This window comes from Patagioenas fasciata, chromosome 5 (genome assembly GCF_037038585.1).
Source record: "Patagioenas fasciata isolate bPatFas1 chromosome 5, bPatFas1.hap1, whole genome shotgun sequence".
In the NCBI taxonomy this organism is placed as follows: Eukaryota; Metazoa; Chordata; class Aves; order Columbiformes; family Columbidae; genus Patagioenas; species Patagioenas fasciata.
The window spans coordinates 66,311,224-66,330,904 of NC_092524.1; the positions used below are offsets into that span (position 1 = coordinate 66,311,224).

General features: G+C 42.4%; 1 protein-coding gene across 5 annotated transcripts in view; it reads right to left on the reverse strand.

Annotated features, from left to right (window-relative positions):
• The window catches only part of ARID4A (AT-rich interaction domain 4A), a 53,189-nt gene extending 46,280 nt beyond the window's left edge, over window positions 1-6,909 (reverse strand). For 4 of the 5 annotated variants that reach the window (XM_065838742.2, XM_065838740.2, XM_065838743.2 and 1 more), the window contains exons 1-5: window positions 6,774-6,909; window positions 5,953-6,021; window positions 4,605-4,715; window positions 2,114-2,179; window positions 549-639 (exon numbers count right to left, since the gene is read on the reverse strand). In XM_065838742.2, coding sequence (XP_065694814.1) covers window positions 549-639; window positions 2,114-2,179; window positions 4,605-4,715; window positions 5,953-5,958 — 274 coding nt within the window. In that variant the 5' untranslated portion in view covers window positions 5,959-6,021; window positions 6,774-6,909. Of the gene's footprint in view, window positions 1-548; window positions 640-2,113; window positions 2,180-4,604; window positions 4,716-5,952; window positions 6,022-6,279; window positions 6,299-6,773 lie in introns of those variants that run through there. The other variant, XM_071809782.1, reaches the window with a different exon arrangement.
• Window positions 6,910-19,681: the final 12,772 nt, after the last annotated feature.

Genomic DNA, 19,681 nt, shown 5'->3' on the forward strand with positions numbered 1-19,681 from the left:
TTATTCTTAAGGTGTGATGTACCAATTCTTGTCTTAAAAAAAATGAATCCTTTTTATATTGTTTCATACAAAACATGACCCTCAATTCTACACAAAACAGAGGAATGATTTCAGAATGCAGAGCCGTACGACTGATTTTTTTTCTTGTATACAAGATTCCACGCAGGGAAAGAAGGTTTGATTTCAGTCATTCATTATGTGCCATAGGTTTTCAGCTACAAGTGCAATTACGAGGTTTACGTCTTAAAACGGGCACAAATTATTCTGAATTCCAGTGAGCAAAACTGACAGCAGTGAACATACATTGTGCCAAATAAAACGTGATTGTTCAGGCCTGCAATTCCCTTTGCAACAGTCCTCCTGAACATCAAATCATTATTAGCCTATTTTAAATGGAAAAGGAAACAATACCTGGAAGACTTTAAAAAGCCCCCTCCAAAATCTCTCTCAGATATTAAAACATGGGATATAATTTGTTACATTATTATCTATAATTAGAAATATATAGTTCAGACATTAGAGACTGTACATGACATGTGGCTACTCACCTACAGTATACCAACTAGCATCTGTCAACTTGCTGATAACAGCTTCTTGAAAGGATCCATCGGGCATTTTGGTTTCAACCATTGCACCAACCTGCAAAAAGGAATATCTCAAGGTTACATGCAGTCCCAAACTCACATAAAGGAGAAGACAACATGCAGACATTAATTCTTTCAGCAAGCTACTACTTTTTTTTTTTTTTCAGAGACTCATTTTAGCTGAATGATACTTTGCAAAATTTAGTTACTTAGCTGCTAGGAACAAAGGTCCTTAAGCATGAAGGCCAAACTGCGAGTAGACAGTAAAGCAGTAAGAAACTCAGAACATCTAATTTAAGAGTGATTTGCATCATCACAAAAAACAACAGAAGGCTAATTGGAAATAAATATTCAAATATTCAATCAAAGCAATTATTGCTTTATTACTGATGTGCATGCAATGACTACTATTTCTTATACTTTAAACACTCTTATACTATCAGCTAGATCAGAATTTCAGTAGCAGCTGACAACGTGCACTGGTGTTCTTGCACCAGCTACAGTGGAAAGACAAACACAAAAAAAACCTACCTATAAACCCCAAAGACCTCTATTTACAATCAATGTTTTATAACACAGCTATGTATTTTAGCAGACAACTGTTACGTATCATAACAATACAAATCAATACATATTTTTATAGAAAATACATCAACTGTTTTAATCAAGTTTTCCATTACTTAGAAGAAGTTTCAACATCTCATTATGTATAAGAAGCTTTGCATCTTAAAAGAAGATAGAAAAATCGCTGTGTGTGCAAAACAGTTTGCATATACTACATGGAGAAGCATTAATAGCTTCTAAAAGCTACAAGAGTTAAGACTAGCTAACCAGAACTGATCTGATTTAGGTCAAGAGAGGTTCTCCTTCCTCTCTACTCTGTCCTGGTGAGACCACACCTGGAATATTGTGTCCAGTTCTGGGCCCCTCAGCTCCAGAAGGACAGGGAACTGCTGGAGAGAGTCCATGCAGGGCAACAAAGATGCTGAAGGGAGTGGAGCATCTCCCGTGTGAGGAAAGGCTGAGGGAGCTGGGGCTCTTTAGTCTGGAGGAGACTGAGGGGTAACCTTATTAATGTTTACAAATATACAAAGGGTGAGTGTCAGGAGGATGGAGCCAGGCTCTTCTCGGTGACAAACAACGGTATGACAAGGGGTAATGGGTTTAAGCTGGAACATAAGAGGTTCCACTTAAACTTGAGAAGAAACTTCTTCTCAGTGAGGGTGCCAGAGCCTGGCCCAGGCTGCCCAGGGAGGTTGTGGAGTCTCCTTCTCTGCAGCCATTCAAACCCGCCTGGACACCTTCCTGTGGAACCTCAGCTGGGTGTTCCTGCTCCGGCGGGGGGATTGCACTGGATGAGCTTTCTAGGTCCCTTCCAATCCCTAGCATTCTATGATTCTATGATCTAAAGCAATGAGCAACCTCCTGTTGATTTAAATTCTGTTGAACATATACTCACCTAAATATGACCAAAATTTAGAATTTTACAAATTACGTGATGAAAAAAAAAAAGCATGCAATATACATACTCTTAGAGGTCCTTTGACTTGGTCATCTTGTACTAACTGAGTTGAGTTATCCCCCTTCAGGACCACCTAAAAGACATTCATAAACTTTATCATATATATCTTATTATTAATAGCATACAAAAAGCATAAAACTGTATTTATAATAATGCTCATGATCTGGAAAATAAGACGTTCAATCAATCAAATGGACGCAAACATTATTGAAAACAAAACGTTTGGCGTGGATGGTTTTACTGATGGGAAGTCCCAAGTATCACACTTAATATTTAATCTGAAATATCATAATTAAAGAACAGGGCAAATCAAGCATCAGCCATTCCAAGGTAAAGAAAAATACGTTTTGATGCGAGTTTGGATATTGATGCAATCCAGGGCATACCTGCAATTAGGCTTCCAGACCAGCAGATTAAACTGGCTTTTTCTCTCCCTCTACTTCAACTGTAGCACTTTATTAACACCACATTGAGTACTAAACTACAACCAAATCAAAAGCTCCCTTCATTAAATATGTCTTGAAAAATTAACAAACTGACCACAATGCCACTATTTCTGCTAACTGGATCAAGTTTTTACGGTAAAGATGTGAATCACTGCAAGTGTAACGAAAATAAGGATCAGTGACAGCAAAGTAAACCCTGCTTCTCCCTTTAAAATCCTTTTTGCGAAGGTAACACTGATGAGATGGACTGAATTTAAGCTGCTGCAATTTCAATCCCAAGTTTGCAGAGTTTAGAAACAGAAAAGATGAATATTTAGATGTCAACACCATCAACTGTTTTACTGTCATTTCTTATAGCAAAAACATCTGCAGTGTTTTAATAAAAAAGTCCAAAATTCCTATTTATTTTCAGGAATATAAAGCTTCAGGAGCTTCCTTTCCACCTATAAAGATGTCCAGTTTTCCAGCTCCCTCATCCATAGTCTATACTGTAGCCGTATTTACAAATACAACACTAGTGGCATGTTAAAATACAGTTGGTATTAACCCCCATTCAGGTTAATAATGCAGTTTATGCAATTTTTATTTAAGATTTTATATTGGTATTGAGATGAATACAGGTTGTCCTGCTACTCAGGAAAAGACACCTGGACTTTTCGGACTCTTTGCACTCTTGGCAAGCACACCAGGGTGTGCCTAATGCTCTTAATTACAATATCAGGCTCAGCTTGTTAAAACTTCAATTGTTATAGTATAACTGAGATACAGTGACAGGAATTTCCACCAAGTACACGGCGGCCTCATATACTTCCAAATTTTATCCTGGAGCAATAAAGCATAAGATTCTTAAGAGAAAAAGAAACTCACACCTATTAACAGACTAAATACTCTATCAGACCAAAGATACGGATACAAAATCAAAGATGTCAGAGGAGAAAGGGCAGCATGCTGCTTCCTACAGAGCTTCTCATTAACACACATTTCAAAGAACATCACAAATTTCTACAAGTACTCATTAGGAACAGGGGAAAAGACTCCAAGACATGAATTGTTCTTTTTTTCTAATCATGAAAAGCACTCTGAGAAAGTGATATGATCTCTATATGTAACTGAAGAGGCTTGTTCTACTTGATCTAAGCATTAAAGCACACAAAAACTTAGATGCGTAGCTATAAAAAGCAGCTTTCATCTCTGTTTGTTAGGGGTTTTTGGGTCACTAATGCCTTATTTACATATCTTGGACAGCAGACAAGAAAGAAGGAAGTGGGAAGATTCTGACAAAACACAGCAGAAGAACAATTTCTATATTTACTTTGAATCCTTAACTTTTATTTAACCATGTTTTATTCTTTTTTTTTCCCCTTATAGCAGCATTTACAACAGTACTGCAACACCAAAATAATGACTTTCTCTTTTGATTGTTTTGGAGTAAGACCTGTAAATGTCAATTACTACTATGTGCCAGCACTACGCCTGTGTAGAAACTCAGCACATTGGTTTAGAAACAGCAGCAAGATGCCCAAAACTTAACAAATGTTATCTGGTCTAAGAAACTAATGATTGCCATCTTTTTTTGATCTTCTGTTGATTTTTTTTTTGGCACTGCCTCTTAAGTTTCAAGCTAAAAACCCGAGAATGTCAGCTGGAATGAGATGGAACTTTTGCTTCTGAAGAGGTTGCTCTTATTCCTCATTACTCATGTAAAGCCATAATCTTCTATTCGTGACATCAAAACTGATTGCTGTGAAACTGATGCATTCACAAACAGAAGACAACCACTATCAGGAAAGAAGTAGCACGAACAGGTGATTGGAAAGTTCATTCTTGTTCCAGCATCCTCCTCAAGAACGAAAAACTAAGACTCCCCCAAAAAGAACAAAAAAGGGAAACAAATTCCCCCCAAATCCAGCACCAAATTACGAGAAACAGCACTCAAGTGTTCTTTAAAATTCATACAGTGATGAACATTTCCTAATCTTCAGGACTAGCATCTCCCCTGACAGTCCTTTCAACACAATCCTTTAATAAAATCAGCAACCACCGCAGCACTACCTTGACTTTCACAAGCCTCTTCACTGTCTTAATCTTTGCCTCACAGAAGGCACCACGGTACTTGGCACTGACATCAGTTCCCACTGTCAGGTAGGCAGGCTCATCTGCTGCCTGGTAAGAAACAAAACAAAATACGAATAAAGTTTAGTTCTTCTTCTTTATTTTTATAGCTACATCATTATTTATTTCATTTTGTGTCTTAACTTTTAAACCTATTGAATTTTAACTGATAAACAATGTACACGGAACCGCGATCACACTGTTCTTTAAAAGAAAACAAAAATAAACAAAACAACAAACAAGTTACAGGAAGTTTTGTTATACCAGTGATCTTGCCCCCTCCCCCATTTTTTCAGCCTAATTACTCTCCCAGAAATATCTTTCAGGGTATTAAAGTGATACTTAGACCATCTCCTTATAAAAAAGGTAGTAACATATAGTAGTGAGCATCAATTCAAGTCATTCCTACATAGTATACAAAAGCTGCAAAAAGGCAATAAAATAACTGTTCTACTTTTTCCAGCTATAAGCAACTCAGTGACACGAGTTATTTAAAACATTCAAGACTCTCGTCGCAACACTTACAATTAAGTCTATAACATTCTACATAAGGGATTCTTTTTTCCTGCTGACTAAAAGGAGACCTCTAGAGAAATCTGTTGTAATCTTTCAAGCAGCTGTTAACTAGTACTTCTCTTTCCCAAAATGCCCTTATCAAAGCTTAATTGCTTATGTATTTTAAGAGAGAGAAATATTTTTCATCATGTTTTCCTTAATCTGAACTTTATTACTGAACATTTCACTTCACTGTGCTTGTAGCAACTGATGAACAAGGAAAAAATTACTACGTTGAAAACGTCTATCAAGACAGGAAATCAGCACAGAGTATTAAATAACTGTTTTCCTGTGCCTCTTTTTTTAAATTGTTAGTATTCCTTCAACTGAAGGCAAAAAAAAAGAGAAGTTTTTCTCTCTTTTGTGAATTATACTGCAATTGTTAAGCCTTTGTACTGAAAAAAAACCCGGCAGCAGCTAAGGCGGGACAAAAGCTGTGGTTTTGCAAACTTGCAATAGCAGCTGCCGATACAGGAAGCATTTAAAGACAGTGGCCCAAAGGACAACAACTCGGAGACGTCTGTGAATTTTCAGACTTAGAAGAGCTTCGCTCACCCACACCTTAGCTGGAGAGCAGAAACAGGATTAGCAGCGTGCACCGAAACCCGGGCCAGCGTTATCCTACTGTTGCTCAGCCGAGACGTGCGATTAAAAATGAAAACGCCAGAGCAGCTACCGAGGCGGGGGGGGGGGGGGGGTGAAGGAGCCGCTCCCCGCTCCGGGGTTACCCTACCTTCATCTTTAGAGGTTATTTGAGGGATTCCAGCTCCGAGACTTCTCCCCGCCAGCACACGGGAAAACGCTGCAAAAGAAGTGGGGGGAGCATTGAAGGTTCGGCCCCTCCAGCGCGGGGGTGTGAGGGGAGCCCAGCGCGGGCGGGCGGGACCCGCCACCCGTCCCAGCCCCGCCGGGGCCGCGGAGGGAGCGGAGCCGCCGCCGCCTCCCGCCGCTTCCCGCCCGGCGGCCCCTCGGTGTGTCACGTCGCCATTGCTCCCGCTCCCCGCCTCGGGGCGGAGGGGCCGGGACGCGCGTTCTCAAGCCCGTGAAGGGGAGAACCCACCGCTCTCCGCACGGGCAGCTCCTCACTCGGGGGGATCGGCGGCAGCCGCCGCCGCCGCCTTCCCCGCCCCTCCCCGGCCCTCGCAACTTTCTGCGGCCCGCGGAGGGACGCGCCGCCGAGCCCCTCCTCCCCGCCCCCCTCACCGCCGGCCGGGCGGACTTCTGGCTCCCGCCCCCCCGCCTCCCGCAGCCCGGCAGCCCCGGCCGGGGCAGGGGGAGGCGGAGCGGGGCCAGGCCGGCGCTGCGCGGCTCAGGGGGCTGAGGGTGGAGGGCGGCCAAGCGTCGGGGCAGCCCCGGGGATAGAGGGGACTGCGGGGAGGAGTTTGGCAGGGAAGGGAGTTCCCGTCCTCGCTCCCTCAGGGGGTGGAAGGGCGCGCTGCTCCAAGGGGCGGTGGGGAAAGGGGGAGCTCCCGGCGCCGCTCCGCGCCCTCCTCCCCCGGGACGAGCGGTGGAGTTGCGGCTGCCGAGGCGCCCGCCGCCCTCGCCACCCCCTACCTGGAAACTCGTCGCGAAGTGGGCAGCTCCGCGCCGCCCGGCCCGGCCCCGCCGCGCTCCCAGCGCCGCGGCCCCTCCGAGACGACGACAGCCCCGCGAGCGGCGGCGGCTGCTGAGCGCGGCCCCGCTCCACCCCCTCCAGCCCGGACTCGCACCGAATCACCAGCCCAATAACAAGCTGTTGAGCAGAATCTGTCCTGCTTGAACTCCCATTGGCCCTCTCATGACGCCCCGGGGGCTCTGCCCCGCCCGGATTGGGCGCCGCGGACAGCACCCCCATTGGTCACAGGGAAGCTGGCAGAGGACATTGGCCAGACGTCGACGCAGGTAAAGCCACGGAGACTTTTGATTGGCGTTACCCCGGAGCGCAAACCGATTGGTGGAGGTTGAAGTGAAGTCAGCGTCTCCCGCGGCTGATTGGTAAGAGCTAGATCCGGATGTAGCTCCGTGCGCGGCGATTGGTCGAGACCCAGGGACCGGAAGAACAACGGCGCGGTCTGATTGGTGCGGGCCGTCTCTTGGAGACGCTGTGGGGCGGGGACGAGCGGGAGGGAGGGGGGCGGCGGGAGGCGGGACGGCGTCCTGCGGCGGCGGCGGCCCGGGGCACGCGGCGCGCATGCGCGGCCGTCAGCCTCCCGGCGCCATTTTGTGTGCGGCTCTTTCCCATTTTAGGCCGCGGAAGGGAGGCGGCGGGAGCGGTTGGCGTCTCTCCCGTTGGGGGCGGCGGGGGGCTCAGCGGGGAGCTCCGAAGAGGCCGCGCCTCGTTTTCTGCACTGCAGCCCTAGCTCCACGTTGGATCGCGGCGGCCGCGTCGCCCTCTCTCCCGCTCGGTGGCGATGGCGCAGGAGCGGGCCCGGCCGGACCCGGAAGTGAAGCGGCGGCGCCTCCTCTGGCGGCGGAAATGCCCGCGGAGGAGCCGGCGGCTGAGCGGCCCGGGAGGTGCGGACCTGGCGGGCTCTCCCGCTGCTCTACCCGCCCGCCGCTGCCGAGCGCCCCAGCAGAGACACCGCCGGGGCCGCAGGTAGGGGCTGCAGGCACTGCCCATGCCGCGTTCCCCTCAGCCGGTGCGGGCGGGCGGTTACGCTTCCCTCAGGGGAAGGCGTCGCTCTGTCGCCGTTAATCTTCCCCTGCTGCCCGTGACGCGCTCGGGGTGAAGCGCGGGGAAGGGGACGTGACCGCCTCTTGCCGCCCGGTCGCTTGTGCACATGATGCTGGCGGCTGAGTCACCTCTGCATGGGCAGGATGTGGCGAAGAAGGGGAAGAGCAGCGGTGACGGGACTGAGCGCTTTTCGGGGTGCGTATGGGGAATGTAGCGCTGTCTGGTCCTTCTGTACCATGGATGCTCTGAAGGAGCAGCCTGGCATGAAGAATCTGAGGAGAAATCTTTGCTGTGAGGTGCCAGAGCCTGGCCCAGGCTGCCCAGAGCAGATGTGGAGTCTCCTTCGCTGAGACATTGAAACCTGCCTGGACACAACCCTGTGTGATCTGCTCTGGTGACCCTGCGTTAGCAGGTGGGTGGGACTGGATGATCTTCAGAGGTCACTTCAACCTCAACCACTTTGTGGTTCTGTGATGTGGCAGGATGCACTGAGAGAATTTGGTCTTGGGCGCTGCTAAATAGGAGCTACTAACTAAAACCTGTATTAAAACTACATGTATGTTTTTAACATTAATGTAGATTCCATGTTAGTGCTCGCTTGGAGGTGGTTTTTGTGGTGTGTTCTTTTGTTTTTATTAAATCTAATGCTTTCGAAAGCAGCAGGCAAAAGGGTGGCTCTTTAGGGAGCTCATTGAGCAAGGGTGAATAGTGTAGATAAGCTCTGAAGGTGTAGTGAGGTGTAATGCACATGAGGTATGTTTAGTATTGACTACAGGAGATGTCTGACATGGGGGAGGGTAGCTCTAGAGTTCTGGTGTTTGGATCTGGATTATAAACATAAAGAGGCTTGGACATGTAGAAAAGTTTGAGGTATTTCTTTTAGTGCTAAGAGAAGTTTGATGCTGTGCTGTAGTTCCACTTTATGCAGTGGATAAACTGAAAATTATTGTTTAGAATACGTTAAATCTAACCCAAAACTTAAAAAATTCACTTTGAATGTGAACTTCTCATCTCTCTAAGTGTGGAATGTATTGGTCAAATCATGACTTAAATTGCGAGCTGTTTTTGAGGCATGAATTGTATCTCTGTACCAAGTATAGAACCATTTAATAAATAACAGTTTGTGACAAAACTAACCAGTCTTGTTTCTGATTTCTAGCATGAAAATCTCATCCCCCTGGATGTTTCTGTTGCAGCCGGTGTGCTTAGGAAGTTCATGGCACTTCACCCATCTAGCTATTGTGAGGAAAAGGACTTTACTTCTGTACAGCCTGTCAGTGGGAGAGGTGACTTGTTCTTTTATGGTATTTAAAGCACCGAAGAATGCCCAGCAAGGCATCTCAACAAAGAGTACAAACATTCTCACACATCTTGGGGATGATGTCTAGCGTAATGGAATGGAAAAGCTGTGCTTTTGGCAAGCCAGGGAAAGGGTCTAATTTTGGTTTAAAAGAACTTTTTGTTGGAACGTGAACTTCAGGAGTCATTATGCCACGAGTTTCAGGTTTTTATATCCTAAATGTATGTCCAACCAGAACAATTTTATGATTCTATTTCAGTGTTAATTAGCCCTGAGGCTTAAAGACAGCTTGGCTGTACTGGATCCTCGCAGCTGTGCCCCTTCCCCAGCGCCAGCCCTTATAGGGAAGCAGTTGACACAAGTGGAAGAAATGAGCAGTGGACTTTTCTGTTGTGAGCCACTTCATCATGAGTTGCTCTGGTAACTTTACAAAATTAACCCTTTAGAAGCTCTGGAATGAGATGATCACAATAAGTCCTTTTAGTATCTAATCTCTTACATGCTGTAAGGTAGAAAAATTTTTAACATCATTGTTCAAAGCAGCAGGACTTGTATTATGTGTACTTTGTTAGTAGAAAAGGTCTTGTAGATGTGGTATGGGAGAATCACCCGGGGATGTGCGTTTTGGTCTTAGTTGGTGCAAATTAGCATCAGGCTGCTTAATTTAAAAAGTTAACACAAAAGCTTCAAGACACTGTAAGCATGACACTGGTCTTTGGTCATACATAATTCTAGAGCTTAGGCGATGGCTGTAAATAAATTAGAAAAAATGTGTATTAGTTGTAGAATATACGGAAATTTTGCCTAAAGTCTTCTATATATGTGGCATTTGATAGGAAAAGGCAAGTATAGGAATGTCTGTATCTTACAGTATTCTTAGTAAGAATAGCAGAATAAATAGCAGCTAAGTAAAACTGTTGAATGTATCATGTGGCTTCCTTGAGGAGACAGAATAATGAGAAGAGAGATTTCTGAGATAAGATGTTTTAATTCTGCTCAGTAGTCACGTACTGCTTTTGACATATTCCATTTATGGAGTAAATAAAAGAATTGGGGAATAAACATACCATCACAGCCAAAATATTCTAGAAATATTAAAAACACTGATTCTTGTTGTAATATTGAACTGCTTTCTAGGTTGTGAAATACTGTGCTGCTTTATGTCAGACTTTGCAGGTGTTCAGGAGACTTTTAGCTGCTTTTATTGTTGCCTCAAGTGTTTAGTTCTCCTTTTTTTTTTTTTTAAATGCTCTTCCTCTTGGTGTTTCTATTCTGTAAGTAAATAGGCAACATCTTTCCAGTGGTGGTTGAGCAAGCGTCTGCCCACGGTTGAGAACCTCTGTCTGTGTGGAACTGCTGTATTTCTGCACAAATGAAGGTCAGGTGTATGTTTCCCACAAAGCTTTATTATCTAAGTGATTGCAGACGGCTCAGACAAGAAACTGTGAGGTACTTGGTGTACAGGTCTAAAGGAAAAGAATCCCAATGAATGCAAAGTTGACAACAGAAAAGTTCAGTCAGTAATACTTGGATTATAAAAATGGAAGGTCAAATCTTTCCTAGTCTTGGAGAAAATTTGGCTTTATTCTTAACTATCAGCAGTAAGTTCCTTCGTATTTATTATCATGTGTGAGAGGGAAAACAAACAAAAAAATCCACACCTGTTAGTGCTAAATGCTTCCCTATAGTTTCACAGCTCTGGAACATTCCTGTCCCCATATTCAGAAAAATGGATATTTAATTATTCAGACACAACTGTGCATGCTGTTTTTCATCATTTCCGTGTGAATATTGCTGCTGGAGAAGACACAAAGTTTAGCAACCCATCAGATGCCTGAATTAGTGCATTATATCCACTGAAGTTTAGCACTGGTTCCTTGGGTCTGCCATGGGTATATTTTGCAGCAGTGCTGTATCTCTGTGTGGATAATCATGAAAATATTTATGACATAGAGTATTCTGTGTTAAATATATTTGTGTGAGAAAAATCTCAGAATTGGGTTTCCTGTCAGCTCTGCAGCTAACAACAATACTCGCTTTGTAGTTGCTTTTTCCAGTGACACTAGTAAAACGCTGTTACATTCTCAGCTTGTCAGAGCAGCTCTTGTTAGCGGCTTCAGAGATCTCCAGGGAGAAGTAGTCCCATTTTTACTGAATAAACTGTGTCCAGACTTTGTTGTGCTTTGTGGCTGCAGATCTTAACTACAATCCTATGTTTTATAAAATGTGTGCAGAAATTGGTGACGCGTTAACTGATGTGTGTTATTAGCAGCAAGAGAAGAGGTTTAAGTTCTCAGCCAGTGTAACTGCTGCTTTCATCCCAGCCCGTTAGTGGTGTGGGGGCGTTTTGGCGTGTAGCATGCAATCTTTACATTCCAAACGTTAAAATGTTCCTTTTTTTAAGACTGATTTGGTAATCTTGTGTTGGGACAGAGTAAGAGCTGTGTTGTAAGAGGCTATTTTTACTCTTTCCGGTACGTAATTTTCTCTTATGATAGCTAACATATTTCTGTCAAATGTTAACGTTACTAATTTAGCAACTATGGAAGAAGAGCGCTCGTTGCTAGGGTTTACTTAAGATTGGATTCTAAAGCCATTTTTTTCATGTTTTGTCATGTGCTGTTAAATGATCTGAGTATAGGTGTTCAATTTCTGTTGCTTAGCAAAGGGATGCAAGAGATGGAATTGATTACAAATCCACTTAACTTCCTGTATTATTTCTAAGGGCTACAAGTTCACAGTCGTGACAAGAGCAAGGCTGTTACAGCTACGCTGGGGAAGTCGTGCAGTGTTGTGAAACAATAGCGCGCAGCACTACAGAGAAGCTGAAGATTTGTACAGCAGCTTTAATTTAGATGTGGCAAAGGACTTTGGTTGTCATAATCTGCAGTCAGGTGATGAGTCTGTCAAAACTTGAAGTAGATGCTTGAAGTTAAATGAGAAATCAGTTACAGCTCTGGGTAGCAATGTGACTGCTGAAGGATAGCATCCTTCCGTATTTTTTCGAAGTAAGTGTCGCTGAACGCCACCGCTAAAGGCAAAGGATTAGATCTATTAGTGAGTAATCAAACCTTCACTGCCTCTCACAGAAAAATCTATAAAGCCTGAAACAGTAGTTAGTACTAGAAATGTATCCTATGCATGTACACATAAGGGCTACGTTAATGCATCAGCAATTCCGGTATTGTAAAACCTTTTAAAACTCTCTGTACCTTTCAGACGGCTTCCGAAATATTTCTACAGCATGCAGCTCTTTCTTCCTGGCTTCTGAGCTGTAGGCATTATTGCTGAGATACTTATCTGTGGAAGTTTTGATCTCTCAAGGTGAGATGAGATGTTTATTGTATGGGATCGGGAGAGTGGTTTTCTGTGTAAATAGTCACCAGTCTACAGAGCAAATAGGATTTCAGTGTTTCAGAAATAAGTTGGAAACATTTAAAACTTTCATCTGATTCTGTAAATAGTCTGTATTCTTCCTAAGAGAGTAAAATCTTGTGTATAAATACTACTACTTGAATAATCTCCCATCTAAATCAAATATACAGGGTGAAACTTGAATGCAAACCCCACGTGTTTTTGAGAGTGGCAATTACCTACTTCATTGCGATGAAAACTAACAGTTTTAACATTTAAATGGGGTTGCATGTTGTATTTTAAGATCCTTACTGAGTTAAGCTGCTGAATTAGAAGGTATTTCCCCCTTAAATATTGACTTCTGATATCTACTTTGGAGCAACAGTGTGGTCACTTTTTCAGCCTTTTGACATGTGAATGTAATCTGAATTGGTATCTAATGCTATCTGTATCTCGGATGTTGATTGTGGCTGATGTTGGAGAGCTGAAACAGGCTGTTGGTTCACTTTAGCAAAGAGAACTAACTCTGGTCGGATTAATTTCTCAATACCTGTGTTAGTAGATTCAGGTTTTTCTTGTCTTTCAGAAGTAGTTTTGAGTGATCATGGGAAATCTGAAGTAGGAATCTTCCTCACTTGTGCTGCCTATTTCTAGTTTGTACCTTGGAAGGCTTTTATTTTCCTCCCAGTATGACTTCTTGCTGCAGACATAGCCATGTTAAAAAGCACAAGAAGGAAAATAGATGTTAAGAGTATGTTCTCATATATGCAAGCTTTTTCCCACACTGGTAAGTGGCTTCTCAGTTTGAGTTTTTCCTAATACATCTTTCCATGCTTGTAGAGATAAAAAAATAGGGTTCTAATACTGATGGTGAGTCCTTGGACGTGGTTCACCTGCCAGTGTAGGTGTCACTCTCAAGCTTGTCAGCACCGATAAGCTGTCGATTAAAATGACGGATTGTTACAGATGGAGAGCAACGTGATCCAGCTGAATCGGGACTACAGATGCACGATTTTTCCTTCTAACTACCCTCTGGAAAGCAATGTGTGTGCTACTAATGGTTCACAGCCTGGCACAAAGCAGCAAACGCTATTTCTGCAAAGCATGGCTGCTCAGCCAAAGAAAGCTGTGAAGGCAGTGGTTACCGTGGCCTCTCTTCTAGGGCTTTTGCTTGTCCAAATTACTTTAATCACTTAGGATTAACTTACTTTTCAGCCTCAGCTAACAAGAATGCAGTTGGTCAGTATTGATTCTTTTTTAAAAGTATTAATGCCCTCAGTCTTTAGCATGAAATGTTTTTTAGTTAGAAGTAGCTGCTCTCTGTGACAATTTACAGTTCAGCCGGTGATTAAATTCTGAATTTTTTCCTACATAGCCACCTTTTTCAAAAGATACCTTCTAATTGTGTATGTTGTTTGTAGGATATTATTACAGGTAGCTAGCCAGGTGGCTGGGGACTTGGCTGATCAATCAGCACTGTGTAATGCACACTTCACCTGTGAATTAATTGCAAGACTCTACTGTTTGCAGGAGGTTTGTACCTTCAGGGATGTGCTTTCCCCTGCAGTGTTTTTGCGTATTCTGTCACCTCATTAGTTACACCAGTACAGCTGTAAACAGAACTACTCAAATGAGCTGTGGGGTGTGGCATCCAGAACTCTGAAAGAACAAAATACACATCTTTTTGGAGTTCAGTTACTCAGGATAAATGAAAGAGCTTTTAATAGTGTAAGAATGATCTCCTTGCACAACGGGGGACAAACTGGTATTTGTGTAGAAACAAGCATTTGGCTGGAGGAAATAGCTGGTTGTTAAAGAGACTGACAGGAAACACATTAAGCTCAATTTTGATTCTGCCTCAGTGTTACAGATTTGTTTCTTTTCCTGATGTATATAGAAACGTATTTCAGAAAAATAGCCTGTCAAGCAGTGTGCTTTGTAGACTGTGGAAACACCTAGGATTAGTGCTGAAATTGAGCTTTATATAGGTATTCTGTTAAAGTCATCTTGCGCTTCCTTGGCTGCTTTTGACACCTGTTAATGCAGTCTAACGTAATAGGTCTCTGTCCTTCCCCAAAATAATGGAATTAGCAGACTTCCTGCTTTTCTAAAAGCCCTGCAAACAACATAAATTTAAATTCTAAAAACTTGGGCATCACTTAGGTGTGTTTTTGGTTTTTTGTGTGTGTGCATTTGGAATATATTGGCTTCTGAGTGAATTTGCTATAATTGAACCTACTATTAATCTGCTGAAATTGGAATCTTAAATGTATTTTGGATGTGCAGACAATACATATATACCAAATGATATTTAACTTGATGCAGCAATAAACTGCCCCATGTTCTTTCTAAACTTTTACTTGGCTTGTCTTACCTAAAATGGTATTTTCAGTGAGTAGTTTTTATACTGTGTCTAGGGGAGACTTCAGGGGATTTCAGTTTTTCCTGATCTGATTATATGCACATGTTTGCACTATAAGCTACGTGATGCTACTGCCTGCTTTATTCTACTTGTCCATTTTTGGTTGGCACAGCAACTTGTAAGAACCATTTTTAAACAACTGTTTTGGAGTCCTTTAATAGCAATGTACTCAAGATGAAAGAGCACTGCGTGGCGATTACTTAGTCTGTCTGGAAATAAAAGACTTGGTTTGAGCTCGGTTGTAGATCCTGTGTTCTCAAATACTAGAGTGATTTACAGCACAAGCAATAAGGCCACACTCTCGCCTCTTCTACTACCTGATTTCTGCAACTCTGTGTAATCAGACATAATAGGTAGCAAGATCTTTTAGGATGGAAAATTACAAGCAGATAATGTCTCAAAATAGCTCTCAGTTCTTAAGTAAAAGTAACTTCTTTGCATGTTAGCTTGAAAAACTGGTGGGTGGAGGAAAAGCTAGTCCTTGTCTTATAAGCATATGCAACTGAAGGAGGAAAATAAGAGGTGGGGGGAGAACAGTCTCCATACCATATTTTTGGTGCCAATACAGTCTCAAAATTGTCATGACAACTAATACTATTTTTCACTTCAGAATCTTGAAACTGTGCACTTCAAGGTCACCATTATCTTCCAGCTGATAAACACTTAAGATGCATTGCTGAATTCACTGTTTGGTGTTCCCTTCTATGGTTACAGTTTTATCTTAAGGAAGAGACTTGCAAAACAGCACATGTAGTTATTCCAAGTCCCCTTCCTTCAGGGTGACTTGGACTCTACAGTCAGACAGCATCTCAAGCAGTTTTGCGTCCATATGGAGAGTCACTCTTTCAGCTTGCGGGGTTTTTAACCTCAGGCCATCAAGCTATTTTTGGTGATGAGAAGGAAGCAACAGATGATTTGACGCTTGGCATACTTCAGATCTGCACGAGACAAATTCTGTTTGAAATGTTTCCTTTCTGAGAGTCAGCACCAAATACAGCTTAATATGATTTATTTTGGAGATACCCTAGGGATATCTGGCACACAGAAATTTTACATGAGTTACTTCTATGCACTGTTTTCCAATGTGCTTCTAACAGCTCAATCTTAACGTAATTTCATCAGCAGTACTAGTCAGTTGTAACAAAGGTATTATCCAAACCAGTAATATTTATGGCCATATAAAGGTAGTACAAACAATGGAAATTGATTATCCTAGTGTAGTAGTCTAAACTGGGTTTTTGAACTCTGTAAGTCCAGCTGCTTATTCTAAAATCTCTTCTGGTGCAGTCATGGGGATGTATGCAAGTAAACTAGCTATTGGAATCTATTTTATTTTCAATTTGTCATCTGCAGTTCACCTCTTCTTCGCTCTCTTTAGGCTTCTGTATGCGGACTTGCTGACTAAATAACAGGGAATGTGACACATCCAGTGCTATGAAATATCAGAGCAGTGAGTCATCAGGTGCTGAGTAACAGTCAGTGGATGTTTGAAACTTAAAGGGAGAGGAGGCATCTTGCTGTACATCCTACTCGTACGTCATTGTTGGAACTATGTATTTCTAAAATACTCCTTAGTGGAGGGATGACCTTAAGCTAAGAGCTGAGTTGGTCGATACAGTCTTACTTTCTGGTGTTCTGTTAAAGCCTCTGCTAAGCAACAGCACATGCCATTAAAACTCTGAACATGAAATATTTCACCATGGCCAGGACTGCAGCTATGCATTCCAAGTGGGTATTTGACTTTCTGCTCTATTATGTATTCCCATAAATAGCCAGAATCTGGACTAAGTAGGTTACTTGTGGAGCCTGAAGCAAGAAGTGCTGCTTGGTATGGACTAATTATGCTTTGTCTGATATCTTCAGAACTGAAACTTCCCAGTGCTTTGGGCAGAAACAATCCAAATGAGACTCTTTAAGAACCACCTCTTGCTCAAATCTCCAATTCAGCAACTTTTTCCCTGCCCATGTGTTAGCCTTGCAATGCGTTTTCACATGTCAATGTGACACTGAAATAATAATTGACTATTTTCAAGCCAATTATAAAAGCTCATTTTCATTTCAGGGAAGGGGATCCAAGCCCTGCTTTTGTAGGAAGGTGTGTGCTGCCCCTGGTGCCAAAGGCTGGTTCTGGAAGCTGTTAGATGGGTCATACTGAGCTTGCATGTGTTGCAAGGAGCTTACTCAAAAATACTAAGGTTTAAGTAGAAGCACATGCTATCTTTTGTCTCAAGGAACAGCTCTTCTGGAGCTTCAGCTCTGCAGATGTACACATTTTCCAGATGTGCCTCACAGCTGAAGCTACAGGAGATGGACTGGTAGCAGCTTTGAAATCTTTGTTGTAGCTGTCTGATTAGTTATTGGGCTCTGAGATGAAATCAAACTCTTCCTCCTAGAATATTGTTCAAGACTGGAGGCTGTCTACTATACAGCTAGATTATTTTTTTCCTAGTCCTGTACTTGAAATGGACACTCTGCTAAAAGGAAACGGTGTTGTTGCTGTTGAGATTTAGTATTATTTTCTCTTGTTCTGTAGTGGATCAATTCCTCACTTTAATCTCAGATCCAGCTTGAGCCCTTCTGGAGCTTAACTTTCACCAAGTGATTTACCTCAGACAGCTCTATATAATATATTTAGAAAAAAAACCAACACAGTCTTCAGTATTTAATCAAAGTTTAATGATGGATGCTGGGTTGTCCCAGTATGTTTTTAGTCTTTGTGTGGTCAATGTTGCCATGAGTAGCCACTTCCTTCTTTTGAAGATTTCCTTCCCTGCTCAGCTTCCACTGTTTGCCACAGCAACAAGTAAACACTAATTCTCAGCAGGAAAATTAAAGCCTAGCACGTGTGGACTAAATTAGTAAAACATTATGATGGCTAGTGCACAAATGTATAACTAAATTAAGTATTCTTAACTAACTTCAAATTATTAAGTTACTTGTTCAATGCAGCATGGTTGTCTCATTGGCTACCTCAGCTGGAACTGCAGCTAGGTTAAGGCTACAAAAATAGCTGTAATAGTAGGTTTTCTGCTGAACTTCAAGTCCTGGACTAGAAATCTATTCTCATGTTCTCTGGGTGGTGGTGTTAAAAGGGAGCAATGTTTGCTTTCAGATCAAGTAGAAGCCTGCTAACTTTCTGGTTTTATAGTTAAGGGAAATTTCAATACTAATGTAGCTTATTCACTATTCTCATGCTTTTTAAAATCCTTGACTCTCCTCTCCTGAATAAATGCAAATGTGTTTTCCCCACTCTCTAATATCACTTTTCTTCCTTCCCCATCTGCAGTCAATGGCAATAATAGTGTGGGTTTTTTCCTTACCATAGATAAGGATCAGTTCTCATAAATAGGTTGAATGTATGTTCTGTTAACTACCTGACAGTAATAATGACCTTGGTATTGTTTAACTAAATGCTGCCATAACAGACAAGGCTACTATGCAGCACTTTGTATGTACTACAGTCCACACACTGCTGAATTGCTTCTCATTGGACTTTATTATCTACCTTTCCACAACAAACAAAAAGAATTACAGCACAGTTCCTCAAAGGAACTATTTAGGTTGCCGTGTTCTCAAAGAAGTATCTATTTGGAAATTTTGAATAAGGAAGTGGTGGCTCTGTTCCCACCTCTATCTCCACATTTTGTGTAACATCTTCTTTGTACTTTGTAAACATACACAACTGATCTTGATCTTCTTACTTAAGAAGTATTATACAAGTCAGGTGTCAGGGTTATGTTTCCTGTCCTTAATTCTGAATGTCACTGAAAGGATGGGATGGATGTGTGTAGCCACACGAGGATTGCTTTTAGTTTCCATTTAGCAGTTTGTCAGCAACATTTCAGGCATAGAATAAAGACAAAGTGAAGAGAATCAAGTAGGCTCTCTGCTGTAGAATACAGCAAGTGGAAGACCAGCCCTCAGCTACTGCTTCAGAGTGCTGATGAGAGTTTCCTGACTGGCACTTGCTGATGAATCAAACAGTTGAATCAGCAATAAACTTCAGAGGTAAATTCAGTTTGGAGAAATCCAACTCAGCTGAAAGGCTGACTCAGTGTGGCTGCTGCACTGTCACCTCAGGACCAGGGCCTGGTCATGATGAATGCTGGCTCAGGCAGCCTGATCAAGAGGTTCAGCAGCCTTTGAAAGCTACACCCAGCTGGAGAGGCAAGAGTTTCAGGTAGCTTGACTCCGGCTTAGATGGGTCTGGCTCAGGTTTAAGCCTATATTGACTTTCCTGTGTCACAAAAAGGAAGTAGAACCTGTACCTCCTAATCCCATTAAAAAAAGAGAACACCACCTGTAGGCCAGGTGTTCTTTCAAAAGGAAAAAAAAAAAGCAGCATGTATGGGAAAGCTTTTGTTTTAAAGTCTTGTCAATCACTATTTTGTAGTACTAAAGCTGAGCAGTCTGATTCATGAGAAAAGCATGCATTTCAGATTAAGGTGACCATTAGAATTTTAACTGCATGTACAAACAAGGCTTTAATTTTTACCTAAGTTTTAAGGTGGTGAACAGGACAGTTTGTCACCTTGTCTTTCAAGACTTTGAAGTGACTTAGAACAGACAGTCTTTTCCTAGGAAGCAGGAAAGCTTATTTTCAGTTCCCAGGGAGGTCAACAATTGATAAAGCTGATTCAGAAATTATTTAAGAAACTACAGCTGAACAAAGCTATTTAAAAATAATTTAACACTTCAAGCATTAATTCCAGTTAGATTGCTTAATAGATCTC